The sequence below is a fragment of the Chaetomium strumarium genome (genome assembly GCF_033439665.1).
Source record: "Chaetomium strumarium strain CBS 333.67 chromosome Unknown B0T15scaffold_7, whole genome shotgun sequence".
NCBI classification, from domain to species: Eukaryota; Fungi; Ascomycota; class Sordariomycetes; order Sordariales; family Chaetomiaceae; genus Chaetomium; species Chaetomium strumarium.
In genome coordinates, this window is record NW_026944435.1 from 20,001 (window position 1) to 46,199 (window position 26,199).

The 26,199-nt window shown below is 56.4% G+C and overlaps 9 protein-coding genes and 1 non-coding gene across 10 annotated transcripts in view; 5 read left to right on the forward strand and 5 right to left on the reverse strand.

Moving 5' to 3' along the window:
• Window positions 1-719, reverse strand: part of B0T15DRAFT_403347 (uncharacterized protein) — a gene marked incomplete at both ends in the record, with an annotated part of 1,348 nt that extends 629 nt beyond the window's left edge. Inside the window, 2 exons of the mRNA XM_062865199.1 lie at window positions 1-320; window positions 388-719. The exon at window positions 1-320 is cut by the window's left edge and continues 629 nt beyond it. Coding sequence (XP_062717691.1) covers window positions 1-320; window positions 388-719 — 652 coding nt within the window. The remainder of the gene's footprint in view (window positions 321-387) is intronic.
• Window positions 720-1,595: 876 nt separating this feature from the next.
• Window positions 1,596-4,044, forward strand: B0T15DRAFT_569300 (Golgin subfamily A member 7/ERF4 family-domain-containing protein; the record flags this gene model as incomplete). Its single annotated transcript, XM_062870805.1, has 3 exons — window positions 1,596-1,655; window positions 2,005-3,447; window positions 3,498-4,044. 3 exons carry the CDS (start codon window positions 1,596-1,598, stop codon window positions 3,612-3,614), a joined length of 1,620 nt encoding a protein of 539 aa, XP_062717692.1. The 3' UTR covers window positions 3,615-4,044.
• A 143-nt stretch (window positions 4,045-4,187) lies between these two features.
• B0T15DRAFT_t195 lies at window positions 4,188-4,259 on the forward strand. Its single transcript has one exon. It is a non-coding gene; the product is annotated as a tRNA-Met (tRNA).
• A 497-nt stretch (window positions 4,260-4,756) lies between these two features.
• Window positions 4,757-7,199, reverse strand: B0T15DRAFT_286421 (uncharacterized protein). Its single transcript, XM_062863641.1, has 4 exons — window positions 6,288-7,199; window positions 5,985-6,220; window positions 5,437-5,847; window positions 4,757-5,365 (listed from the first exon to the last, which is right to left on the reverse strand). The coding sequence occupies exons 1-4, from the start codon at window positions 7,091-7,093 to the stop codon at window positions 5,031-5,033; spliced, it is 1,788 nt and encodes a 595-aa protein (XP_062717693.1). The 5' UTR covers window positions 7,094-7,199; the 3' UTR covers window positions 4,757-5,030.
• A 713-nt stretch (window positions 7,200-7,912) lies between these two features.
• Window positions 7,913-9,910, reverse strand: B0T15DRAFT_286429 (glycoside hydrolase family 1 protein). The gene is made up of 3 exons (XM_062863642.1): window positions 9,645-9,910; window positions 8,150-9,582; window positions 7,913-8,057 (listed from the first exon to the last, which is right to left on the reverse strand). The coding sequence occupies exons 1-2, from the start codon at window positions 9,686-9,688 to the stop codon at window positions 8,196-8,198; spliced, it is 1,431 nt and encodes a 476-aa protein (XP_062717694.1). The 5' UTR covers window positions 9,689-9,910; the 3' UTR covers window positions 7,913-8,057; window positions 8,150-8,195.
• A 1,657-nt stretch (window positions 9,911-11,567) lies between these two features.
• On the reverse strand, window positions 11,568-12,472 carry B0T15DRAFT_403284 (uncharacterized protein; the record flags this gene model as incomplete). The annotated part of the gene is made up of 3 exons (XM_062865198.1): window positions 11,568-11,830; window positions 11,918-12,259; window positions 12,343-12,472. The coding sequence occupies 3 exons, from the start codon at window positions 12,470-12,472 to the stop codon at window positions 11,568-11,570; spliced, it is 735 nt and encodes a 244-aa protein (XP_062717695.1).
• Window positions 12,473-13,425: 953 nt separating this feature from the next.
• Window positions 13,426-15,817, forward strand: B0T15DRAFT_439769 (POB3-like protein). The gene is made up of 4 exons (XM_062865898.1): window positions 13,426-13,576; window positions 13,695-13,917; window positions 13,968-14,836; window positions 14,896-15,817. Exons 1-4 carry the CDS (start codon window positions 13,566-13,568, stop codon window positions 15,500-15,502), a joined length of 1,710 nt encoding a protein of 569 aa, XP_062717696.1. The 5' UTR covers window positions 13,426-13,565; the 3' UTR covers window positions 15,503-15,817.
• An 11-nt stretch (window positions 15,818-15,828) lies between these two features.
• On the forward strand, window positions 15,829-19,780 carry B0T15DRAFT_541471 (armadillo-type protein). Its single transcript, XM_062869860.1, has 3 exons — window positions 15,829-16,250; window positions 16,384-17,920; window positions 17,975-19,780. The coding sequence occupies exons 1-3, from the start codon at window positions 16,239-16,241 to the stop codon at window positions 19,483-19,485; spliced, it is 3,060 nt and encodes a 1,019-aa protein (XP_062717697.1). The 5' UTR covers window positions 15,829-16,238; the 3' UTR covers window positions 19,486-19,780.
• A 493-nt stretch (window positions 19,781-20,273) lies between these two features.
• On the reverse strand, window positions 20,274-21,865 carry B0T15DRAFT_496402 (aspartyl aminopeptidase-like protein; the record flags this gene model as incomplete). Its single annotated transcript, XM_062867174.1, has 3 exons — window positions 20,274-21,367; window positions 21,437-21,742; window positions 21,808-21,865. The coding sequence occupies 3 exons, from the start codon at window positions 21,863-21,865 to the stop codon at window positions 20,274-20,276; spliced, it is 1,458 nt and encodes a 485-aa protein (XP_062717698.1).
• Window positions 21,866-23,273: 1,408 nt separating this feature from the next.
• B0T15DRAFT_286612 (uncharacterized protein) lies at window positions 23,274-23,829 on the forward strand. The gene is made up of 2 exons (XM_062863643.1): window positions 23,274-23,708; window positions 23,768-23,829. The coding sequence occupies exon 1, from the start codon at window positions 23,367-23,369 to the stop codon at window positions 23,670-23,672; it is 306 nt and encodes a 101-aa protein (XP_062717699.1). The 5' UTR covers window positions 23,274-23,366; the 3' UTR covers window positions 23,673-23,708; window positions 23,768-23,829.
• Window positions 23,830-26,199: the final 2,370 nt, after the last annotated feature.

Below are 26,199 nucleotides of genomic sequence, written 5' to 3' on the forward strand. Positions count from 1 at the left end.
CGATCAGGAAGGCGCCGAGATTGAAGGAGGAGAGGATACTCCCAGCAGGGCTGCCCAAGGTCTTCCGGACATACCAGAGGAGGTATGTCGTTGCGGCGGGGGCTAGAAAGCATGACAGCAACGCCCATCTCTCGTGGGATCGTAGCTTGGCGCGGGCGACATCGACCACCTCCCGCGCCTCCATGCCCTGCCTGCCCGCGCGGGACGGGCTTGTCGCCCTAGATGAGCCCAGGCCGCTGCTTGGCTTTGAATTTCGTTGGCTGTCGAGGTCGGCTCCTTCGTTCAGCACTCGGACCTCCTGGGCGGAATGGTACCATTCCCTGCACGACGTAAATGTTCATCCCTTGAAAAAGAGCGGGTTTCCAGCAGAATGAGCCCAACACTCACCACGGTGCTGTAACAGACCACTTGAGGAGGATGGCAGCAAGGATTAACATAATCACATCGCTAAAGAAGGTAGCTCCGTTCTTGAAGACAAGACCGCCAATCGGGGGCACGGCAGCGAGTATGATAGGGAACCAAGACTTCCAAGTCGGCCGCCGGAATCGCACATTCGCCGCCTTTGCGGGATCTGTGATTTCCTGCAAGTCGCGAGTCACTTCGTCAAAACTATACGCCGAGAAGGCGGAACTGCGGCGGCGGTGGCGGCGGGGTGCTGGGGTTGGTTCCGTGTCGGATTCGTCGATCGTGGACGGCGGACAAGCAAGGTCCTGGAGCATTGTCTCGGAATTGGACTGGCCGACCGCGGACCGATGGCGGATGGGGTTGCCTTCACGACGCCCAAAAGTAACGCCGTTACGACTTCCCCGACGAAGCTTCACCGGAGGCTCAGGGGCAACGCCCGTCGACAGTGATGCTGCGGCGTCGCGACTCGACGACGACTCCATGGTGTCGATATGGCTGCGAGCAAGTGCCGTGGTTTAAGTAATGCAAATATTCAAGGCCAGACTAGTGTCGATAACGCCGTCTCTCTCACTTCATATTCTCCTTTGGGAGGAACTGGAGTTGCCGTGGCTGTTACTGATCCTCCCACCATCAATGGCCGTTATTAGTAGGGCATGAGACGGGGATTCAACAACTAATATGTTGGAGCTTTTTGGTATAGAAGCTTAAATAAGTGAAGTGCCGTCATCGTAGCTTCCCCGCGTGGGGAGATACGGGTTACTACCTCCCGATCGGCGGCTCGTGTGCCATTTCCGGCATTCCTCAACTAGAGCTTCCAATTGGAGTGCTAGTTAGCTAGTGTTTTACTTACAGGAGGCTATAGTGATGACGTCGAGCACGAACCGTTTTTTTAAGCTGAAACCGGATTTCGTTATTACTTACCGGAACTAGTTGCATGTAATAAGTTAGTTATATATATTCCTTAGACGATCCAAGCGAGGCAAGGAGAACGTAGTAAAAGAAACTTTTTTTTTTTTGAATCAACACTCTTCAGTGCCGACTCTAACAGCAAAAGCTGGATGCACCCGGGAAACCGGGGACCTTTCACAGAAGCGCATCAAGGTCAATGCGAAGCGAAAATCATACCACTAGACCATGCACCCGCTGATATCCTGAGCCTGGCCACAAGGGACTGTGCTATCTTCGTCTCAATGGCTGGCAAGCTCTGGCAGCCAGCTGGTGGCCAGCTGGACGACCACAGCCTGGACCAAGTTGCAACCATTCGAAGTCGCAGTGCGCCAATCGCCATCCATCAATCTGCTTCCAGAATCCCGTCCCGATCAAGCTCGCACCTGCATACTGGCAAAAGTCTTGAACCAGTTCTAGTCCAATCATTCCATCTAATCCGCCAAGCGCCTGCAGTCCGTTTCCGTAGTCTGCACGCCCATTTGAGCCTGCGTCTTTCAATTGGACGGCGTTCAACGAGACGTTCGCACCAGGGTGATTTAAGATTGCATGACGGGTGGAGAAGGGTGGTCGACTGAAGGCTTCTCGCTTTGAGAAGAAGGGGCGACATACCTCCACCACCATCTCGGAGGCCGTTTCGGCGGCCGCCGCTAGCAGGTCGTCCCCACGGCTTCCACCACGGCACCAGCAGCTCACCCCCGGTCCCCTGACAGAGCGCGTCACATTAATGCAGCGGCCGAAGCTGCATCGTCGTCTGCAGCAAACCCGAGCCAGCCGTCGCCGTCGCGGCAAATTCTCCACGCTCCCACTCCCGCGCCCGCTGTAGCCGCTACCGCTCAGCCGTCGCACAGAACCGGTCCACTGCAAAGGGGCCTCGGCGGCGCCCCGGATTCGTTCCCCCAATCGCCCTTCCGCACCCGCCGCGCCGCTGCGCCGCCCCCTCTGCGCCGCCTCGATCCGTCGCGCCTCTGGAACCCTACCAATTCGACCCCGAGGGATCTCGCGCCACCATCCGCAGCCGGTAGGCCCCGGCGTCAGTCCACACCGCCGCCTCCGCCGGTCCCGCTATCCCGGCCTACGCTCAACGTCGCCGGTGTCCCTTCCGAACCCGTTGGCAGCACTGCTGGCGACTACCCGCTTCTGACACTCGCAGAGGAACACCAAGTCCGTTCTCCAATCTCGAACCGGCCATCTCTCTATCTCGATCGCTACGCCGGGGCCGAGCAGCGCATCGGCCTGCCGCCCTCCGTCCGCCATTCATACGACGGCAAGCGGGCCAGTGCGACACCCTCGCCTGCCCAGCAAGCAGAAGCCGGTCCGTCAACGAGTCGGCCGCCTGCCCGTCTAATAGTTCCCGAGGCTCGGAGACTCGGAAGCAGGGGACCGAGTTTCACGAGACTGCAGGGGCCCGTCGGGCTTAGCTTCCGGCCTCGATCAAGCCAGAAGGAGGACAAGGGGAAAGGCAAGGCAGGCATGGCGCCTCCCGAGGATTCCCGGGACGCCTATGGCCCGGACCTAGAACGTGGGCCGGATGTCGTCAATCAACGCCATTCCACGGCGTCCCAGATATCGGGCATCGGGTCTGCCATATCGTCAAGCGACTCCTCGATCATGGGAGATCCGGATCAGCCACCAGACACGGGCGATGAGTGGGGGCCGCAGCATCCCTGCTACCCGCACCTGAACCCACACGTTCCCGTGGATTCCCCCGAGTATACCACAACTCGAATCATCAGGGTCCGCCGGGACTGGCTGCTGGAAGGCGACCTCGCGCCGACCTTTTCGAATCTGTATCCCGACATCTTGGACCCGGCAGGGGTGACGGAGCACGAGTTCCGCCGCATCATTGACAAGCTGAATAGCGAGCTTGTTCCCATCTTCAGCCCGTACAACTGGAGGAACATCGTGGACAACGTATTGGGTCTGGCGACCGGTTGGCTCTGGGACGACCTGGGCTTCACGGCCGCCAAGACACGCCTCCGCAACCTCGAAAAGTGGATCGAGCAGTGGAATACCGAGATGGAGAAGGCAGTCAGATCGGAAGAGGGCGTCATCCCGCCCAAGATCGTGCCCCTGAGGCGAACTGGGTATATGACGGTATGTCTCTAGTCGGCTGCATCGCTCAAACCTTGCGCTAACTGCTGCAGCTTGACATACAAATCCCCGATCCCGAGCTCGCCCCTGAATCACCCACTACTCCAAGCGCTTCTCGTGACGGCCCGGTATCGTTCCCAGTTGAGCCTCCCGCAGCCGTTACCGCCTAGGGCTTCTTTGCCGGACTTCTCGTCTTGTTCTATTCTTCTTTACCATATCTATAATCCGTCTTCTTGCAATGACTGATGATGTATCATACAAACCTATATACCCCGGCCTGTTATAATTGTTTGTAAACCACGTTGTCCTATGTTTCTAGCCCCTCTCGACCGGGACAAGAGTTGTCCTTGCTTTTTCTCTCATGTTCCTGGCATACCGGGCTTTGCAAGGAGAGTAATACGGGGTTTGGAATACTATCAGCAGTAATATCTCTAGAGCTCTTAGATATGCGGAAGAGAACTCGGACTACTACCAAAACCGGGGCTTCTTCATGTTGAGCTGCAGCGCATGTAGCATGTACAACCCATGAGTTACTATGCACGTGCTATGGTACGGACAATATGTCTTCGAAAGCGCTGCATGATGCATCATCATGTCACGCACGATCCCGTCCTGTTCCAACAGAAAGCTCTGTCCAATCACCGAAATAGAACCGTGATTCACAACCCCACCTACACTGATGTCCGTGCATGACTTTTATGGTTGCTAGTTTTGCTAGCGGAAAATACAGCAACTCAAGGATAAGCTGCGTAGCTAAGCGGAATAGCGCCGGGCTCATAACCCGGAGGTCACTCGATCGAAACGAGTCGCAGCTAATTACCCTTTTGGTTTTTTTTCCATTTTTGGTTTTGCCACTGTACTTCCCCTACTAACCTTTTCCATGAGCTACTAGTACTCAAGTGTGGTTCCTCTCGTGCTTTTCTCGGCTTGCTGCACTCCTTCCTACATATCTGCCTGAGAGGGCGCGCCGTATTCTTGCTCTTCCGTATAGACTCGTTCCGTTCTCCTCATATTCCTGCACAAAAGGTTCAAGGCGGCAAAACTCACGACCGTCCTCCCATCCATGTTCATTGTCCACATCATGCATGTCGCCCCAGCCCCAGGGCAGTTCTTCTTCGCCTCGTTCGCCGCCTTTGAGACTGTTATTTGCCCCAAAACTTCCACCGGCTTGAGTCGGTAGTCCCTCTAAGAAGCCGGCGCTTTGCCAAAGCAATAGGGGGCTATTTAGCAGGTTAAGATCTCGTCAGTTATCGCGATTAAGGTATGGAAGCAGACGAATCAGTCCACCAAGTAAGAACGGCCATGACCGCCACCACCACCACCACCACCACCACCACCACCCATGAAATCAAGAAAGAGCTCCGAATCTGCCAATCTTCATCGTGTCTGGACCTTGTGAGTTTCCTGTTTTTTCAACTGGACCTAGGGTCTCATTCAGATACTAGTTCCTCATCCTCACGTTCTACACGACATAGCAGGACAGTCTCCCCAGTCGTCTTATAAGTACTTAGATAGCTTCCTGGCTTCTGTCATACCACCTCGGCCTAACCCCTTATGCTCTCTCTCCACTCCCCTTACACTCCCCATTACTCCCCCCGGAATTTAACCCCCCTTGGCGTGCCCTTCTTTGCCCATTCCCTCAGCACATTCTTCTTGATCTTGCCCGTGCTCGTCTTGGGCAGCTCCCGCACGATCTCGGCCTCGCGCGGCACCATGAACTTGCTGATGGCGCTCTGGTGCTTGGCCCAGTCGATCACGTCCTCCCCCCTGAGCTGGTCTTCCTTACCCTCCTTGACCGTCAAGTACGCCTTGGGCCGCTCGCCCCAGTGCGAATCTGGCACGGCCACGACGCCGGCCTCGAGGATATCCGGGTGCTCGACCAGCATGGATTCGAGAGCGACCGAGGAGATGTTCTCGCCTCCTGGACAGGCGAAGACATAGGTCAGTGAGAGCGAAGAAAGCGCAGGGGTGGGGAGGGGACGTAGACCGTACCGGAGATGATGATGTCTTTTGCCCGGTCCTGTATTTGGATGCTTCCGTCCGGGTGCCACACCGCCAGGTCCCCCGAGTGCAGCACCCGGCCGGCAAAGAGCTTCCGTGTCGCCTCCGGGTCCTTGTAGTATCCCTTGCAGCAGATGTTCCCCGAGAACACGATCTCGCCAATCTCCTTGCCATCCTTGGCCACATCAGCGACCACCCCATCGGGCTGCTCGTCGGGCTTGATCACTCGGATGGGCAGGCTGGTCAGGAACCCGTGTCCCTGCCGAGCCATATTCGCGTACTTCTCGTGCTTGGGCAGGGCATCCCACTCGGGAAGGACGTAGCCGCGCGTGATGGGCCCGTACGTCTCGGTCATGCCATAAACGTGCACTGGGACAAGGTTGAGATTCATCATCTGCTCGACTATCCAACAATGTCAGCCATTTTCTTCGCGGATCGGCGTGTCTCGGGAGCAATTCGGGAGCAAAAGGCCTGTCTCAGGAGCACATTGACTCCCGAGACAGCCAGATTGGGACATAAACCGCACGAATGTGACATACACAGGTGGGCGGTCGGCGGGCTGGCAGCTACTGTTACGCGAACGGGGCGTGGGAGCACCTCGGCGTCTTGGTGGGCGCACAGCAGCGTATTGACGGTCGGCGCTGCGTTGAAGTGCGTGACGCCTTCCTGCTTCAGGAGCTTCCAGATCAGCGGGTAGTCGATCTTCCGCAGGCAGACATGCGTGCCGCGGACCGCGCAGACGGACCACGGGAATGTCCAACCGACGGCATGGAACCTAGGACCATCGATCAGCCTCGTTTCGGAACGCTCAGGCAGCCCGTGAGTCATGACCACACACTTACATTGGCAACGTCCATAGGTATTTGCACCGGCCGTCCGGCACATTCAGTCCCGACTCGACAACGTTGGCCAAGGCAGCGAGGTAGGCGCCGCGATGCGTGTAGATCACGCCCTTGGGCTTCGACGTCGTCCCCGAGGTAAACGGGATGGCGATCGTATCGTCCTCGTTGGCCACCGTTTGCGACAGCAGGCCCGTCCACCCCTTGCCCCCCGTGTCCCGGTCATACTCCAAGCCCTCCAGAACCGCCTCGTCGTAGGGCCCGCAGAGCGCGCCCTCGGTCGCACCTTGATCCAGGTCCACAATAACCTCCACGCTTGGATAACTCCTCCTGAACCCCTCAAGCAGCCCTTCAAACTCCTGATCCACAACCACAGCATCCACCTCGGCAAACGCCAGGATATACGCCACATCCTCCTGCTTCAGCCTGTAATTCACCGGCACTATGACTGCCCCCGCGCTCGCGATACCGTAGATGCTTTCCAGAAACGCGGGCGTGTTTGGCGCCAGGATGCCCACCCGCTTCCGCCCCTTCTTGCGTAGGTAGTATGCCAGCCCGCGCGCGCGGTCGGCCAGCTCCAGGTAGGAGCGGCGCAGCACGCGGCCGTTGGCGGTCAGGTGGTAGACGGCTTCGGCGTGGGGCTCGATGGCGGCGGCGCGTTCGAGGAAGAAGGTTGGGGAGAGCTGGGCGAGGTGCGGCGGCGGTGGCCCTCCATTGTGAATATGAGGTGCGTCGATTGATGGAGAGTGGTTACTATGGGAGAGGAGGTGGCTGAGGATGTTGCGTAGGCGGGAAGTAGGGCTGGACATGGTGAGAGTCGGGGTGCAAGGACAAAACAAGTTCGCAGGTGAGGAGCTGGAAAGATAAGTTGGGGCTGGGAATAGTTATAGGGAAGGCAGTGTCAACAACTGGCTGATGTCTGGAGCCGACCAAAGCCGTTGTTGCCTAGGTATGTACTAGTATGTAAGCCGAAGACACCAAGGATAACGAAGCGAGCGATCGACGAGCGGACGTACGGAAGAAGCCAGGACCAAGACGACAAGGTAATATACCTAGTCTCCGTTTCTCGTCCTGGATTCGCCCTGGCGAGGGTTCATCGCGAGGTATGCGGGCCAGCTCGGAGCTCCATCTCCAAGTCCCTCCCCGGCTTAAGCCGCACCAGCGCAGTCAGCCAACAATGGGTTCTCCGCATTCGTTGCTGCCGTCCAAGGCGGACTGAGCGACTCAAACTTGCGGAGGCGCTAACCGCATCGGGTAGCAAGATGATGCAATGAGATCCGCGGCGATGGAAAGTCCAACAGCCACAATTGGGAAACCTGCACCAGGGCAACATGTCCAGAATGGGGACTGCAAAGCAAGTCAAACCCTTTGAACTGCCCCATTCCGATGGATCTCGAGCCTCTTCAAACCTTAATTGCACGGCACAAGGGCGGTTCATCCCAGGATCCTAACACCCGGGCCGCCATCGCCGGCACCCCGCACTATGCATGCTTGCATGTGGGACCACTGCCCCATAAGGATAAGCGTCAAATTCCCCACACTTGAGTCCCCCCACTTCATGACACGGCCCGGGGGTCATGGAAGAGTCGTTGAGTGAGAGTCGTCCCATCCTAATAATCGGGCAGTGTCCTTCCGGCTTCCTTGAACAGATGGAAGACTTGACCCATTAAAGTCACAACATCCAGACGATTGCCGCATGAGGGAAAGAAGCGAAATGGTCAGCAGACGTTGACGCCCGAACATGAATGATGAACCATCGTCGCTCGATCATAACTATCATAACGCGATATCATCAGCTAGAATTCTCTTTGCTGCAAAGAAGAAACCACAACCGGCATAAAGAGCAGATCCCAATCAAATAGTACCAGCAAACCCCAGATAACTCCCACCAACCGCCCAAACCACCCAACTCTACTCCTTCTTGATCAGGCTGTCAAACAGCGGCTTGAGACTCTTGGCGCTCTTCTTGGGGTAGCGCTTCTGGTCGTTGGCGTAGTCCACATACGTCACGCCAAAGCGCGTCTCGTAGCCCTCGGCCCACTCAAAGTTGTCCATGAGCGACCAGGCCATGTAGCCCTGGACGTTGACGCCGTCCTCCGCGTGGGCCAAGGCCATGGCGTGTACGTAGTCGTGGAAGTACCTGACGCGGAAGTCGTCCTCGACGATCTGCTCGAGCGACATGTCGTTCTCGCCCTTGAGCGACGTGCCGTTCTCGGTCACGTAGATCTTGGGGTACCCGTACCGCTTGCTGAGCCAGTTGAGCAGGTCCCGGAACCCTTGCGGGTGCGGGCGCAGCCAGAAGGACTGCGTCTCGGGCCCGATGCAGTCGCCGTTCTTGTTGTAGAAAAGCGTCTCCAGGTTGCCCAGGAAGTCGTCCTCGGGAGGCACGCCCTTCTTGTGCTTGATGTAGTTGGCCGTGTAGTGGTTCATGCCGTAGAAGTCGTTGGAGCCCTTGACGAGCGCCACCTCCTCCGGCGTGAAGGTCGGCAGCCGGTCGCCCAGCTGCTTGCGCATCGACTCCGGGTAGTGGCCAAAGTAGATGGGGTCGGCGAACCACGAGATGGCGAACTCGATCTTGCGGTCGCAGGCCTCGACATCGAGCGGATCCTCGGGGTCCCAGGGTAGGGTGGCGTCACCGTTCAGGGTGATGCCGATTTCGCCGCCCTGCGTGGGCTTAAACTCCTCGCGGTAGCACTTGACGGCTTTCCCGTGAGCAATGAGGATGTTGTGGCCGACGATCCAGGGCTCGCGGGCGCTGTCACCGACGGGCGACTTGCTGCGGTCCGACGTGTGGCCCGGAGCAAAGTAGCCCGAGTTGTAGCCCAGGATGGACGAGCACCACGGCTCGTTGAAGGTGATCCAGTGCTTGCACTTAGGGATGGCCTTGAACAGGACGCGGGCGTAGTTCTCAAAGTCGGCCGAGAACTCCTCCTTGTTGAGGAAGCCGCCATAGCGCTTGTCTAGCGCATCGGGCAGGTCCCAGTGGAAGAGGGTGATGAAGGGCTCGATGCCGGCCTCGAGGAGGTCGTCAACGAACTTGACATAGTGGTCGATGCCCTTTTGGTTGATGGGGTCGTTACGGCCGCCGAGCGGGATGATGCGTGACCACGAGATCGAAAAACGGTAGGCGGTGGCACCGAGCGACTTGAGCAGGTCAATGTCCTCCTTGGTCCTCTTGTACGAGTCGCAGGCCACAGCCCCCGAGCTGCCGTCGGCAATTTTGCCGGGAATGGCGCAGAAGGTGTCCCAGATAGACGGCCCACGGCCATCCTCAGTAGTAGAGCCCTCAATCTGGTACCTGCAGAAAGGACATCAGCTAAACCATGTCTCTGAGTAGCGCCCGGATGCAGCGAAACTCACGAAGCGGTGGCGAAGCCCCACTTGAAGCCCTTGGGAAGAGACATGGTGGACAGTTCAAAACTTCAAGTTGGCTGTGTGAACGGATAGAGAGACGGGAGGATAGATAACCGTCTTAGCAGCTGAGGCTTCAAGATAGAGAAGGGACTTGAGCAGCGGGGGCAGTTGGAAGGAACGCGGCGACTCTGCCCTATCTTATATATTTCAGACCTCCATCACGCCGCTTCAAGCCATTCTTCCCCCATTCTCCCGCGCCTCTCGGACCGTCAACACCGAGAAAAGCTAGGCATAGCCTGATATATGCGGGCAGCAATTGCACTTTAGTGGAACATGGCCCCGCGTGTGTTTCGGTAACCGGGAGACCAAGAACCCCCACCGCGGGGTGTGTTTGGTCCCTTGGAAGGGACGGAAGAGACAGTGAGTGGCCAGCGGCCGCCCCAGCCAGGATCCACGAAAGCGGTGGGCCCCACCAATCCACAACGGAAAATAAGGCCAGGCCCGGGCCACGGATTCGGAAAGAGCACACGGAACCCGAAAGCCACGTTCTGGGAAAGAACGAGGTAACCCAGGCACCGTACCGGTGTACAAATGGGGGGCTTCTTTTTCGGCTGAGAGCCGCACTGTCCAGCAAGCAAAACCCTCCTCTGTTGGCGTTTGGAGACAGACGAATCCATCTCACGCCCCGCAAAATGCTCGCGCAACTCGCTCACTTCATTCTCTCCACCTTGGCATCTTTCCCCGGAAGCGCGGCCCGGATAGAAACAAGCAGGTGCCCCAGCTGGGTAAACTTCGGCAGAGGCTGGCGGCGCTAGAGCGGCTTACACGAGACAAGACGTGATCACGGGAAGACGTTACCGTAGGGAGCCACGGCACGACACCGCCCGCACCGAGATGAGCATCCTCAGCCGCCGACCCATCGCACGGCACGTTCGAGACGAGACCTTGGCCACCCGTCGGCAAATCTCCGGGCGGCTGGCCACCTCCTCCCGAGTCCTGACGGTTAAACCGCGGATGACCTAGCGATTCACGAGCCTTGCTCGCCACGGATCTTGATTCTTGATCGCGGTTCGGCAGACCATCCCGTCCGTCCAAAGAGGGCAAGAGTTTCGAATTCTAATGAGTCCTACCAACGTCGGCAATGACAACTACTTATACCGAAGGCACGACCATTCATCGCTATAGCCCTTGTTGACCATGGTGGCCAAGTTGAGAGCTGTATCACACTGAACTGCGGCCCTGGCAATTACAACCGGGTCGCTAGTTACCGCGTCGTAATATGCTAACGTTTTCACTTCCGCCCTCATGCAAGCTACCTAACCGCGCGTCTCCGGGTTACCAGAGCTCTCCCGATGAACGCCTCGAGAATTCCGCCCCTTGAGACTAAATCGACCGTGCAGAGTGATATGTCTCACAAACTTTCTCCACAGCAGTATTGCTGTATGTCGTATAGCCTTGACCAATCTTCGTTCGCAGATCAGGCAATACTACACGGCTTTGCCGACTGAGCTGCTCTTCTTCTATAGTCATAGTACGGCAATCTGCCGCCTTGTTTCCGGAGCAGGCCCTAGCGCCGGGCTAGATGAACCCTAGCCAGCCATGCAGTCCATGAACTGACGGGGTCGATGCAGTCGTAAGGTAAGTCCAGCACTACTATGGCATTGGTATTGCATTGCGTACATCGGCAAGCATCGGACGAGGAGAGACTCGGTGTTCCAAGAGCCACGTCTCATTGACTCGGTGACGACGGGACGAGTTTCCTGCTCCCGAGTCCAAAAAAAGTTCATGGGCTAGCGGTTCGTACGGGACGCCAGACGCAAGTATCTCCGGCAGACTATGCTCAAGAGTCAGTACATTGCAACCTCTACCCTGTCGCACCAATTCAGCGCCTTAACGACGGCCTAATCAACCCCGAGCAAATAAGCCACCTTATTGTTCCAACCCCTCCATATCCCCAACCCCAGCAGCGCCCTCGACATCATCAAGCTTCCGCTTCAGCGGATTTTCCGCGGTTCCATCATCAGACCATTCGATGACCTCCCATTCCACCCTCACCGTACCCGACCGATTCGAACCCCAACCCATCAACGTCCGGAACGTACCCAGTCTGACGGCCCTGTTGTGTGTACTTGTACCTGTATCCAGTCCTGACGAGGCGTCACACATCTCAGATTTATCCACCGGTGCCGAGACTGTCCCTTGCACCCTCGCCGCAACAGTCTCTTTCGTCCTCTCGCCCCTCTGGTTCTCATTTCCCACTCCTACCTCCCTTACGGTACTCTGCTCCCCCCCCTCGTCATCCTCACTATCGAACCCAGGCAAGACACCTATATCTTCGAGATCCGCATCCCACTCGGCCTCCAAATCCGTCAAGCTCCGCGGCGACAAGCTCGCCAGCGCGAGGTGAATGAAGTCAGCCTCGTCACGCGGTTCTTCGGACCAGAACGAGAGCGGGGTGCCGCAGAAGCCGCAGAAGTGGCGCATTGTGTGCTGCGCGTGCGGCGGCACATATACGCGGTGGATTTGGGAATTGGTCTCGTCCGGGAACAGAGGCAACGTGGTGCTGTGGTACCATGGGAGCGGAACCCGGAGGTAGGGCGTTGCTGTTGCGTGGGATGAGCCTAGGGCAGCTGGTGGTGAGCAAGTACGGAAAAGAAGAAGTAAGGTGTTTGATTGCCCGTAGTTTGACAACGGGGGTTCTTACGCCGTGGTGGATGTGAATGGAATAGCACTTGAGTAACCTGGCTTGTCGGATGCGGATCTTTGGGGAATTGGATGATGTAACGATTACGACCGCAGGTGCAACCGCCCCTGAGAAGACCCTCGACGCTCATGGTTTCGTTGAAATAGAAGCGCCCTGCGCTTACGAAGAAAGCCCTGCGGTCAGCGGGCCAATGAAGGAATCAAAAGGGGTAGTGGTTGGCTTTCGACGCGATGTTTCCTACGAGTTTAGATATGGTCAGAACTGGTAAGATGTAGCAAGTCGTCCTAGTTGAGCGGCTGTTTGATGCAATCAATTGACTACCTACGTAAAGACCTCTTGACGAAATGCTTCTCGGCAGAGGGTCAATGCAATGCTAGGGCGGCACCGGAGGTTCTTTACTGTAGAAATGCGGTTGGAAGCAAGCAAATGTTCTTTTGGAATCTTTTGATCCGTCATCAGCAATGCAGCTCGATTTTCACTTACATCAGTGCTCGGTGGCCAACCCCACCTTGTGCATGAATGGGTGCGTGCTGTTGGCTCATCACTTCCGAACTGGCCTAGGCAGGAAGGCTCCCAAGCTCCGTTTGCCCCGTCCTGCGGGCATACATCGATCGGTACTACTATAATAAACATACCTAGTACAAACATACCACAGTAGGGTACCCGGGTAGGCGACTGTTCCAACTTCCCGGAGGAGTACATTGGGTGTCAGTCAGGTCCCGAGGCCACTCGGCGGTATTCATGCCTGGTAATCAAGCAGAGACAGACTCACCATCTGCCTAGTACTCGCACCATCGGCTTGTAAGAGCAGCGAACATTATTCTTCTGGAAGTGAGACGGAGGTGGTCGCATATCGGGAAGATCTTCGTCTCTGTGTCATGTGTAAAGGTACCGTACGTATACGTAGTGTGAGTATTGTATTTCATAGGATGCGCCGTTGTATTGTGTTGTATACGGACACCTTACACAGTATGTAGGCCATGTAGGTAGGGTTCTCTGCAAATGTACGAAGTAAGTTTCAGCCTTACCATCGGGCGCAACGTGGTCCGAGCTTCACTCGATCATTGCCACAGTCGTCCCCACGTTGTCGCCAAGCTTCAGTTTAACCTGCAGTCGCGTCTTCACGCGCACCTAAGCGAATTTCTCAACACTCCCAATTTTCAGCTTCCGGGTCCTTCATCGCAAATCCTCAATCCGGCAGCGCTACAAATACCTACGACAGCATGGCAGCTATGTAAGTCTCCCTCGCCATCTTTCTGTCACTGAACAATGTCCGCGTGATGTCGCCCGACGTCGACTTTTGCCATCCCTAGCAGCCCGATCTCCTTGACTCGCCACTGACGCGAAAATAGCGAGAGTTTTGACAATATCTACCTGGACCTGTCTCGCGACCACGGCAAGTGCAGGTTTGCGGAAAATGGCCTAGGCTGGAAGCCCGCGGGCGGCGGCGATACCTTCACCCTCGACTCGAGCAACATTGGTGGGGCGCATTGGAGCAGAGCGGCCAAAGGCTACGAGGTGAAAATCCTGCAGAGGAATTCGGGCGTCATCCAGCTAGATGGTTTTCAGCAAGAGGTATGCTGGAATTCGCGAATGCGACAGCACAGCAGCTGACTTTGCAACAGGACTATGAGCGTTTGGTGAAGATCTTCAAGAACTGGTACAGCACCAACCTGGAAAACAAGGAGCATTCGTTGCGTGGCTGGAACTGGGGCAAGGCCGAGTTTGGCAAAGCCGAGATGTCGTTCAACGTGCAGAATCGACCCGCATTCGAGATTCCCTATTCGGAAATATCCAACACCAACCTCGCCGGCCGCAACGAGATCGCGGTAGAGTTTGCCGTTGGTGAAGGTGGCAAGGCGAGCGGCCAAAATGGCGCGACACATAGCAAGGGCAAGAAAGCATCGGCCGGGAAGGACCAGCTCGTCGAAATGAGATTCTACATCCCGGGCACGACAACAAGGAAGGAAGCCGAAGGCGGTGAGGCTAGCAGCGATGCGGACGAGGAAGAGAAGAACGCGGTCACACTTTTCTATGATACCCTCATCGAGAAGGCAGAGATCGGAGAGACGGCAGGCGATACGATCGCCACGTTCTTGGATGTCTTGCATCTCACTCCAAGAGGCCGGTTCGATATCGACATGTACGACGCGTCATTCCGCCTCAGGGGCAAGACATACGACTACAAGATCCAGTACGAGGCGATCAAGAAGTTTATGGTCCTTCCGAAGCCAGACGATCTTCACTTCATGCTTTGCATCGGCCTCGACCCACCCCTTCGACAAGGCCAGACGCGGTATCCGTTCATCGTTATGCAGTTCAAGCAGGATGAGGAGGTCACGCTGGATCTCAACATGTCGGAGGAGGAGCTCAACGGCAAATACAAGGACAGGTTGCAAGCCCACTACGAGCAACCGCTACACCAGGTAGTTGCGTACATCTTCAAGGGACTGGCCAACAAGAGGATCACGGCGCCAGCAAAGGACTTTACAACGTGGGTTACCCTCCCCTTTTGGTTTCGCGGCACATGCGCGCATACTGACTCTTCCGCAGACACCGCCAACAGTACGGCATCAAGTGCTCGATCAAGGCGAGCGAAGGCTTCCTGTACTGCTTGGAAAAGGCCTTCATGTTCGTGCCAAAGCCGGCGACGTATATTTCGTACGAGCAAACACAGTCCGTCACATTCTCGCGTGTCGGAGGCGCTGTCTCGGCCCTCTCGACCTTCGATATCACAGTGCACATGAAGAATGGTGCAGGCTCCTCTCAATTCAGCAACATTAACCGTGAAGATCTGAAGGCACTGGAGGACTTCTTCAAGCTCAAGGGGCTGCGGGTGAAGAACGAGATCGACGAGGATTCTAAGCTTCTGGCCGCGGCCATGAGGGATGAGGCTATGGCCAGCTCGGACGAGGAGGTTGTCGGGGCCAAGCCAGACCGCGGCTCAGCTGACGAGGACGAGGAGAGCGTTGATGAGGACTTCCAAGCTGAGTCCGAGAGCGACGTTGCCGAAGAGTACGACAGCAACCACGAGAGCGACGGGTCTGGGAGCGCCGAGAGCGACGTGGATAATGAGGTCGACGACGAAGATGAGGACGAGGATATGGACGAGCCGGAGGAAGAGGAGACGCGGCCGAAGAAGAAAAAGAAGACCGGTTGAGGGGCCGCTGGCGCTCACTGTCGCGATAGGGCTGTACTGCAACGGGGTCTGGCGTTCGGGTCTTTATGGTCTGTATACCGTGTTCTAGCTCTGCCATTACCTTGCTTGACTATGAATGTATATTTACAGAGCTTAGAGATTGCTTGGCCTTCTGTACAACCAGCATACAACGGCGCTTTGCCTCTGCTGTTGGATCCTCTGTTTGCATATTCCCTAAGAGTCAGGACATGCCGAGAAGGCACGTGCATGACTACCTCACCTAATTCCCCACCAATTTACATGCCTGGTAGTTACCCCACCACCGGTGGTTCAGCTAGGCACATTCATCTTTTCTGATTTCGCTGCCCCACCTCCAACCCAATCCGCAGCGCAAGCATTCCACCGAGCTTTTGTTTCGACGTAATTCTGGGGATTGATTTTGCCTCAACGATAGAAATTACTACCTCTTCGCTCGCTCGCTCAACCGTTGGCCTACCCACCGCTTTATCATCTGTGCAGCTTTCCTCCATCACTTACACAGTAGATATACATTTTTCCTGTCGTGCCGTGAGACCGCAGGCAACAGCGTCGGACTGAGGGGTCGCCCAATGTGTGTTGGGCACTGCATCTGCCGTACATGAGAATGCCGAATACGTCTCGCACTGCACAGCTGCTCGGGGTATAGTAGCTTTGCGAACAAGGATTCCGCGTGCTGCGGGTATCGAGTCCACCACGCAACATACGTTATTGTCCGGCGATGGACACCCAGGTGAGCACAGTCGCCGCTTCGGCAGCCGTGCGATACTATCGCACAGAATCGAGTTGCGGTGCCTGTTTTCCAGGCTTCACTGCCGCCTGTCGTTTTCCAGCGTACTTACGCTAACCACTATGTTCGTGTGCAGATAGAGAATGCGATCGAGATCGCCTGGAACCCTACGTCCAACCAGGCCCTCAAGGGCCAGGCCTTCGAGTTCCTCAACCAGCTGCGCACCGATCCCCAGGCCTGGCAGGTCTGCACCACACTCTTCACCCGAACGCCCCGGACATCCGAGGTAGTGCGTCTGGTCAGCCTCGAGATAGTCAACAATGCTGTCCACTCGCAAGCAGTTGACGGCGCCGGGCTCGGCTTTCTCAAGCAATCTCTGCTCGACTATGTCGGGCGCATCTACAGCGGCGACGCCCAAGAACCCATCGACCCACCACACATCCAAAACAAACTCACACAGACACTAACCTACCTTTTCGTCTTCTTGTACAAGGAGGGCTGGGAGAGCTTCATTGACGACTTCCTGGCCCCCGCCCAAAAGGAGAACAACCTCCCCGGAGTGGTCATGTACTTGCGCCTACTCAGCTCGATTCACGATGAGATCGCCGATCTCATGCTGAGCCGGCCAGACAGCGAGGCCAAGCGCAACAGCGATCTCAAGGATCTGGTGCGTGAGCGGGACATGAGGAAGATCGCCGAGTCTTGGAGGGATCTACTGGCTCGGTTCAGCAACCAGAACGATTCCGTGGTCGAATCGACACTGAAGATCATCGGCAAATGGGTGAGCTGGATTGATATCCACCTTGTCATCAACCAGGACATGCTCAACCTCCTGTTGCCCCTGGTCGGGAGGACGAATTCCACCGGCGGCGAGGACAAGGTCAGGGATGCGGCTGTGGACACCTTCACGGAGATTGTGGCCAAGAAGATGAAGGCTAGCGATAAGGTAGAGATGATCTCGTTCCTCAACCTCCGCGAGATTGTCACGCAGCTGCTGGCAAGCCCGCCTCTGCACGAGTGGAAAGGGACGCCCCGGTACGACACGGATCTCGCCGAGGCTGTCGCAAAGCTGGTGAACAACATCGTGGCCGACGTGGTTCGTGTCCTGGAAGACGGCAAGGCCGATACCGATACGAGGGCAAAGGCCGAGCAGTTGCTCCGGGATTTCTTGCCATCGCAGCTCCGGCTATTCTCGGACGAGTTCGACGAGGTCTGCTCGACAGTCATCCCATCTCTCACCGATCTCCTGACTTTTCTCCGGAGGGTGGGCCCGCTGCCTTCCACGTACTCTGAGATGCTGCCCCCGATCCTGAACGCCATCGTCCTAAAGATGAGGTACGATGAGACGTCTAACTGGGGCAACGAGGACGAACAGATGGACGAGGCATACTTTCAAGACCTGCGTAAGAAGCTCCAGAATCTACAGAAGAGCGTGGCATCTGTCGACGAGAATCTCTGCATAGAATTCCTAAGCAATCTCGTTGCGAATATGTTTTCCACTCTGGAACAACAGGGGTCGCAGATGGACTGGAGGGACCTTGACCTCGCGCTGCACGAGATCTATCTCTTTGGCGAGCTGGCGCTGCCCAACATGGGGCTGGCTCAGAAGAGTCAGCCGAACACCATCGCTGCTGAACGGCTTGCCGTGATGATGAGCAAGATGGTCGAGTCAGGTAAGGACCGCTGTTAACATGACATTTTCCTAGCTCTTGCTGACATCTTCTCAGGCATCGCCAACTATCCGCACCCCGCAATAGTACTCCAGTATATGGAAATTTGCACCCGATATTACAGCTTCTTCGAGAACCAGCAACGTTACATCCCGCAAGTGCTGGAGAACTTTGTCCGCCTGGTGCACTACGACCACGTGCGCGTCCGAACGAGGTCCTGGTATCTGTTCCTCCGGTTTGTCAAAACGCTGAGGGCGCAAGTTGGCAATGTGGCCAAAACGGTTATCGAATCTATTAGCGATCTTCTGCCGATCAAGGCCGAGGTTCCTGGCAACGATGCCGATGATGACATGTCCTCTGACGAGTCGGACCACTCGGCCGACGCTGTCTTCAACAGCCAGCTCTACCTCTACGAGGCCATCGGGTGCATCTCGTCAACCTCGGCCACGCCCCCAGCGGACCAGGCCCTGTACGCCCGCTCCGTCATGGAGCCTCTCTTCTCGGACATGAGCGTTCATATGGAGCGGGCAAAGGCCGGTGATGCGCAAGCCGTGCTCCAGGTGCACCATATTATCATGGCTCTGGGGACGCTGGCGAACGGCTTCGCGGAGACGACGACAGGTCAGCCAAACAAACGACCGCAACCGCATGAGGCGGTAGCCAACGAGTTCTCGAGGGCTTCTGAGGCTATCCTGATTGCTCTCAACCAGCTCAACGCCAGCGACGACATCCGGACTGCGTGCCGGTCGGCCTTCTCCCGGCTGCTGGGCGTCCTGGGCGCTGCCGTCCTGCCGCAGCTCCCGCAATGGATCGAGGGACTGCTGTCTCGTAGCTCGAGCAAGGATGAAATGGCCATGTTCCTCCGGCTGCTCGAGCAAGTCGTCTACAACTTCAAGGGAGAGATTTACAACATCCTCGACCTTCTTTTGACCCCTCTCCTCGAGCGAGTATTCAGCGGCCTGTCCGAGCCAATTAGTGGAACCGACGACGAGATCCAGCTACAGGAGCTGCGCCGCGAATACGTCTCGTTCGTCCAGGTCATCCTCGTCAACGACCTCGGCGGCGTTCTGGTCAGTGCCTCTAACCAAGGCATCTTCGAATCCCTCGTCTCCTCGATCATCAACATCGCCAAGACGCTCACCCACGGCAACCTGGTGCCGAGCCGCACCGCCTTCAACGTCCTCAGCCGGATGGCCTCGCAGTGGGGCGGCCCGGACGTTGCCACCATCGGCGAGCACCCGACCACGACGGGCGCCCCGGCCCCCGCCATCCCCGGGTTCGACCGCTTCATGATCGACCAGTTCCACGGCCTGTGCTGGAGCGTCCTGCAGGATCCCCGATTCAGACCCAACAGCGATGCCCAGTCGAGGCAGATCCTGAATGAGATCGCGGGCATCCAGCAGGTGATCTACGCCAAGACGGGCGACACATTTGTGCGGCACGTGCAAGGGGTCACGTTCCCGCAGCTGGGGATGGATGCGACCGAGTATCTGAGGGTGCTGACGACGTCAAGGGAGCGGAAGCCGGTTGTGTCCTGGTTGTTGGGGCTGCTTAAGGGGAGGAGCTAAGGATAGGTGGGCCGAGGGTTAGATAGGGTGGCGTCCATATGGGCATATGGAACCTATGGACTATGTATCTAGTTGCCGTCTCCTATTGATCTAAGGCCGGCTGGGCAGTAATACATTCATGTTGATACCTACCGTTCTGTTCTGCGGATCATTGCTTTCTCGGGCTTGGTCTTGAAGTCTGACTTTATCCTCTTCCTTTGTCCGTTGGAAAGATTGGGTTTGCTTTTCTGTTCCTCAGCTGGGAGATGCTACTTCGCGCCCATAGCCAACATAGATATAGATCTGTTGTGTCTGGCCTTACCTTTCTTTGTGTGCATCTCATGCTATCACCGCCCGAGTTGAGCACTGTCACTCCCTTGATAAGCCGGATCCCCTCCTTTTTCTTTTCCCCTCATAGACCTTCCAATCATACAGGACAGGCCCGTCCAAATCTTCAGACCCCGAATGTTCTAGGGCGGAACCATATCTTTGCATTCACTGGCAACAAATCACAGCGAGCTCCACAAGAGAGCACGCCACACTCCTGATCAGAATGAGCTAAAAGGTGTCGTATCTTTCAGGGAAGACATGACCGCTCATCGGGAAACAGATTGATACTAGCACAAGTAAGGACAGTCCGTAAACAATGAGGAACAGCCTGCATCTCGATTCCTATCCGCCTCTACGTATTTCTTTGGCCTTAAACCAACCTGCCTCATGTATTATCCCTGGTACATACATACATAACAGCCCGATTGCCCCATCTGGCATCAAACCAGAGCAACGTTGATGCACTATAGCACGCTTGCTCAGTCAATCAAAATTCTCCCCTCCAGGTCGCCAAACCGGCTCAGAAACCCCTCAAACAGCCTCACGGCATACTCGACATCCCTACTGCCGCCTGTCTCCCGTATGCTGTGCATGCTCAGCTGTGGGTTGCCCATGTCCAGCGTCCGGACGCCCAGCTTCGCAGACAGCATGGGCCCGATGGTACTGCCGCAGGGCGAGTCGTTCTTGACGACGAACAGCTGCAGCGGGACCTTGGTCTGCCGCGCCACCTCCTGGATCAGCACGATGCCGGGGGAGTTGGTGGCGTAGCGCTGGTTGGCGTTGATCTTTATGACGGGGCCCTTGTTCATGGCCGGCGTGTGGTTGCGCTCGTACTTGGCCTGGTAGTTGGGGTGCACCGCGTGGGCCATGTCGGCAGAGAGGAGGAAAGAGGTAGACAGGGTCTGTTCGAAGGCCGTGGAAGCCGCTAGTTCCTCCACCGTTCTGTCGCTGTCTGTGGTGCACCCGGGGAGGACGGAAAGGCGGCGGAGGATGGCGGGGAGCAAGTTTGAGTCGGCGCCGTGCGCGGAGAGCGAGCCGATCTCTTCGTGGTCGAAGCACGCCACCAGGCGGATGCTGTTGTCGTTATCGAGCGCGGTGGACTGCACGGAGGAGATCAGCCCTTTGATGCTGCAGAAGGTCATGTTGAGGTTGTCAAGGCGCGCAGAGAAGATGAATTCGTCATTCAGCCCGCCAAGGCAGGCCTTTTGGGTGTCGTAGAGAACCAGCTCGAAGTCGATGATCTGGGATACGTCGACGCCAGCTTGCTCGGCTACGAGGGTGAGGAAGGAAGGATGGTGACGCTCGGGCAGCGCCCTGAGGGGCTCAAATTCGCCCTCCTGCACCTCCGCGTTCTCGTTCCCCCCGGCCTTGTTCAGCTCGGCCTCCGCCAGGCCGGCAATCGGGAGCAGCTCGTCCTCCTTATTCGGGTCAAAGTTTGTCTGCCGGTGGAGGTGGATCGCCAGGTGCGGGATCCGCAACACTGACTTGTCCACCTTGACGAGCTTCTGGACGAAGTTGCCTTCCCCTTGACCTTCCCGCACCAGCACTCTGCCGGCTACGCTCAGGTCACGATCTACATGTGATTTGGTCAGATAGGCAGAGAAGAAACACCCACAACAGGTTGATGACCTCGAAGTCTTACCGAGCCAGCTGTGCCAGATGCCGCCGCCGTACGTCTCAACTCCGACCTGGAGGTAGCCGTTCGCGGTGCGCTTGCTGATGGGTTTGACCCGGAGGGTGGGAGAGTCGGTATGAGCTCCAACCATGCCGATGGGATTCCCCGGTCGCCAGCGAGCGCCGACGGCAAAGGCCACGACCGAGGAGCCGTTGCGCGTCAGGTAGTACTTGCCGCCGGGCTTGACGGTCGACGCCCAGTTGTCGCGCTCCTTAATGAGCGTGAAGCCGGCGGCATCGAGGAGCGCGGCGGCGCTAGCGACGGCATGGTAAGCTATGGAGCGGCGGCACTCTTGTCAGCAGGTCGGGTCCTCTGAGCAATGAACTGCGGAGGCCTACGGGTCGGCGAGGCGTTGACGAAGTCGAGGAACTCGAGGGCGGACGTTGGCGGGGACATGGTGGCGGACGACAAGTGGCGGAGACGCGATGTCGCTAGTGTCACACGAGCAGCTCCGGGTTGAGAAACGCGGAGGACGGGGCGGGAAGGGGATTGGCCGGGGACAACCTGGGCAAACTGAAGAGAGACAGCCCTCCAGATTCGCATTGGGATGGTTATTTTTACTGGCGGGAAGAGAGCGATTGCTCTGATCCCACACCCCACGCCGACTCCTGCTGATCGCCGACCCTCAGCGGGGTCAGCTCCAAACACTTTGAGGCGTCAATGGAGACGGCCCACACTTGGTACGCCGCGTGCGGATTACAGCTGTTGCCGCAGCGACTGTTTTGCCGAGCGCCTGCTCTCCTACGTCGCTCGTGCGGCCGAGGGCCATCAACCGAGCTAACATTCTAACAAATTAGCCGGGTCGGACCTTCAGCGGCGCTGATGTCGACGGGAGGGCATGTAGGAGGCAATGGAGAGCGTGAAGCCCACGAACGTGGGGGTAAAATGTCACAAAGAATTCTTGACGTTATCGGTTACAGTAGAATCAGCTTCACGATCTCTCTGCCTAATAAGCCCGTCGGCCAATCAATCACTGCGCAATGCGAATCAGCCCCGCTTTAGCAAGCCCCACCTCAGCACGGCAGCTGCCGCAGTCCCGCTCAGCCTCGACCGGGTCAGCAGTCCGGAACCTTGCAACTCATCAGGGCAGGCTGGCATCACGATTCAGCTTCTGGGCCAGTCCCAAACAAAGGAAGATCCGTGCTCGCATAGTGCTCGCGACTCCGTCTTGTCGTCGAGTCCGCTTGCCTCTCCTACCTCTCTATCCCCCCCGTGAAGTCTCTCAGGAAGTGAAGAAGAAGCGGTCAAGGACTCAAGATGACCCGCGTGTGACTGCCTGATGAGTGATGACAGATGATACTGCACTGCCCACTTCCTTCGCCGGATGACACAGAGAAGAGTTGGTCATGTCCGTTGGACAGCCGTGCACGTACATGTATTGTACATAGTAAGGCCTCTTGGCCTCATAGGTAACAGACCGCGACACCAGCCGAGTCCAAAGTGCAGCCTGGCAAGCCTGGGCATCAGGTTCCTCGGTGTCGAAAATCTTCACCTGCAGTCGAGCCACTGAAAGTGACAGGAACAGAACAGGACGGTGGCCCGGATCGAGTGGCCTTTCACTATCACTGCATCAGAATGCGATGGCTTGCTTGCGGACTGCCAGTTGTCTTGAGACAGCACATGCATGGCCCTCTGTGACGGCCAAGCAGCCCTGATTTGACTGGACAGAAGAAAAATTTTCGGTACTTCTGAGAGGGACAGAGCTCTCATGGGAGTAGTTCATCTTTACCTCCACCTCCCTTCTCCCTCATCATACCCGCAAGGCTGCCACAGTTTTGTGGCGCGTCTCCCTTCCTATTACGGGAACAGGTCGCACCAGCAAACTGTTACAGCTGCAGGCGCCAACCCCCAATGGACACTTGTTCCGCGTTGATTGAGATGATTCTCGCTTGGGGCTATGGAAGCCTGTGTCATATGTGGTATGCTGGTAGCCTTCTTGCACCATCGTCGAATGGCGCTACTCTTATGTGCGGTGGATGTTATGGCCCTGCCCGGGACGGGGGATGTAGTGAATCTATTCAGAGCCGCTCATCTGTCGATTCCTATTGAGATGTCCTGCGGATTAGGCCCCTTGCTTTCCTGTATTGTGCCCAGGGGTTTCTCGTATTGCGTACCATCTCTCCGTCCGTCATGCACGCCGGAACACACAACAGAGTTTCTCGCCCCTTGGAAAGGTCTTGGGTGTTGCCAAAGTGGCCATTGACATCCGCCAAATAGCCTGGAGGACGAACGGCTTGAGGTAGTCAGTTCAATTCAGTCTAGGTAAATAAAGGGCCTAGTCATTGACTTGATCTCTAGGAACGCCTAGGTCTACAATAGAGCTACCCCGTCCATTTCTGAAGAGGCTCCCGACAATTTGGCGTGTTCCAGCTACTATTTCCAAATCACACGATGCTCCAACTAGACAGCAAGACAAGATTCTGGTTTTCTTTACTTGGTCAATTTCACACGCTCGCCCTTATAAGACCAATCTATACGAATTGCGCAGTAGGCCAGGCAGGGGATGAAGCCGATCAAAAGCTTGGTAGGTGGCCCTTGGCAGTGCCGCTGGAAACACCTCCGTGTCTGACCACCTGACAATCCTCATACTCGGCTTGACCCGCATCCAGATCCGTGTCGGACGGTCCAGGAGTCTATCTGCATCCATACTCTATGTAGTTGCCGTGACTATGACCGTATGTTCATACACCCGTGCGCCATGACCAAAAACCTCAAATTAACTGTCAATGAATTCTTTTCGGTCACTAGGGCTACGATAATGACATACCTGGAACCAAATTAAGTGCACAGGATGCCCAACTGAGTTGCATTGGCTGATAGCGACTGGGAAATCTTAGGTTAGCAAAGATCGTAGACATCGTTGCTTACTGTGTATGACTCGCGTCGTCTCCTCGTTCGCCTGGGGGCGAGAAACCACTGGCCCCGGCGTCCCTCCATTTCCTGCGATGCTTGCCGAGTTAGACAGACTTGTTCATCTGGAGCTACCGACGAGATTGGCGGTCTGCGTACTCCGTATGTTGGATCTGTCGCACGCCTCCCAGCCTCGAGGTATGAAGAGAGGCAACAAAGAGGCCCCGAAACGGGCGTCGCCCGCCAAGCGGGCCCAGGTGGCTGAGCCAGGGTATATCTGGGTCCGATCCCCACCCTGGACAGAGCTTGGGCAAGACATGAGGATTGCATCTGTACGGAGTATGATGGAACAGGAACACCAGCAAGTAAGGGTGTTGGGGGAGCTCAGCGGGCCAGGCTGGGAAAGTAAGGCGGGGACGGGCGGAGGTGATACGGAACGTAAGGAACCTTAGGTACTGTAGCTGGAATAAAACTGAATCGCTTCCTGGGGTTCAATACATTTACTACCTCTCCCAACCTTGTCTTACCGTGGTACTAGAGAGTGGAGCCTCAGCAGCATCCTCTGTGTATTGTAGGGAGCTGATTGTAGGAGGTCGTATACGATAGTAAATTCGTGCAAAGCGACCGGATATGTACAGCAACGTATAGATAAGACTACAAGTTTGTACACGGTTGACTTAAGACAGCAAAGATCGGTGCAAGGTATAAATGTGGTAGGCAATATCACTTATAGGCGTGCGAGCTGCCCTTGGAAGTTGGACGGACATGCAGATGACATGACTAACACTCTATCTTAAACGTAGGTGGACAAGCTCGTACAATCATCCGTATGTACGGATTACTCTGTAGAAGGAGCTCAGTTGCGTGCAGGTGGTTGGTCACGGCTGTTTGAGCGGGCCCAACGCCACCAGCAGGACAACAACCGATGTTGCACCACTCACAAGGTATCCCGCCTTGGGTTTGCCTCGTCGCGGCACCATTCTAACTTCGTTGCATTTTCAGTTCAGTCACAGCTTGCCGTCAATTGACGAGGGAAGACAAAAACTTTGCTTACAGAGGTAACCCTACACACCCAGCACCTGGGCCTAGCTGAACTTAATTCATCGCATCACCGTTTCCAGGTTGTAAGTGTGGGCCCGACGGACGGGGAAGGCATAGTACTAAACATTGTTCACGGATGCGCCTCGCAGCTGTCGTCTTAATCAGGTCCTTTATTATAGACTTGCCATGAGCTCGCCCTGGTTGCGGGGAAGGGGCGGCATTCACCCTTCTTTCGCTGGCCATCGGGCACCCCTGGCCTGAACCTGGAAGCGACCCAACTTCCCAAGAGACAATTGGAGAGCAAGGGTCGTCGGCTGCCAGGCTCCATTGCTTTAATCAAACCAATCAGATCAGGTCTCATCCGCAACGCTCAAGGTTTACTGTACGGAAGTACGGACTACGGGTATGTAACGGACGGGTACTTGTACAGATCCGTACATGTGTGTATCTGACACGTCCACGCAACCTGCACTTCGCTGCAGCGATTGATCGTCTCGATCTGGTCACTATAAATCGGGACTCTTGCGTTGTCAAAGTACCGCCAACCTTGGTAATCGCGAGCAGACTGGCTTTGAAGGGACAACGCAAACGTTTGAAGAGAGCAGAGCCGCAGGGAGCTGGCCCAAGCCCCGTGATCAGTTCGTTGCTGCCTTCCCCATCCCTGCTGCCAGAATGTAGACCCAGTGAATGGGGGTAACCTATGGTAGTTACTTTTTGGTGGGAAAAGGTTCCTGGATGACCGACCACAGGCCTGAACAGGTCACCCAATCTTTCTGCTTCTCTTCGTGTATTCAAGTTGTTTTGAGATGAACACCGAAGCGGACAGGGACGAACTCGCG

Bases quoted from the DNA above. Each gene is read 5' to 3' on its own strand.
- B0T15DRAFT_286421 (XM_062863641.1), bottom strand. From the start codon at position 7,093: ATGTCCAGCCCTACTTCCCGCCTACGCAACATCCTCAGCCACCTCCTC. The intron at 6,221-6,287 runs GTAAGTGTGTGG...CGATGGTCCTAG, and splicing joins TACCTATGGACGTTGCCAAT to GTTCCATGCCGTCGGTTGGA. The intron at 5,848-5,984 runs GTATGTCACATT...ATTGTTGGATAG, and splicing joins CCCGCCGACCGCCCACCTGT to TCGAGCAGATGATGAATCTC.
- B0T15DRAFT_286429 (XM_062863642.1), bottom strand. From the start codon at position 9,688: ATGTCTCTTCCCAAGGGCTTCAAGTGGGGCTTCGCCACCGCTTC. The intron at 9,583-9,644 runs GTGAGTTTCGCT...TCCTTTCTGCAG, and splicing joins TGGGGCTTCGCCACCGCTTC to GTACCAGATTGAGGGCTCTA.
- B0T15DRAFT_439769 (XM_062865898.1), top strand. The intron at 13,918-13,967 runs GTATGCTGGAAT...ACTTTGCAACAG, and splicing joins TAGATGGTTTTCAGCAAGAG to GACTATGAGCGTTTGGTGAA. The intron at 14,837-14,895 runs GTGGGTTACCCT...ACTCTTCCGCAG, and splicing joins CCAGCAAAGGACTTTACAAC to ACACCGCCAACAGTACGGCA.
- B0T15DRAFT_541471 (XM_062869860.1), top strand. The intron at 17,921-17,974 runs GTAAGGACCGCT...ACATCTTCTCAG, and splicing joins GAGCAAGATGGTCGAGTCAG to GCATCGCCAACTATCCGCAC.
- B0T15DRAFT_286612 (XM_062863643.1), top strand. From the start codon at position 23,367: ATGGAAGCCTGTGTCATATGTGGTATGCTGGTAGCCTTCTTGCACCAT.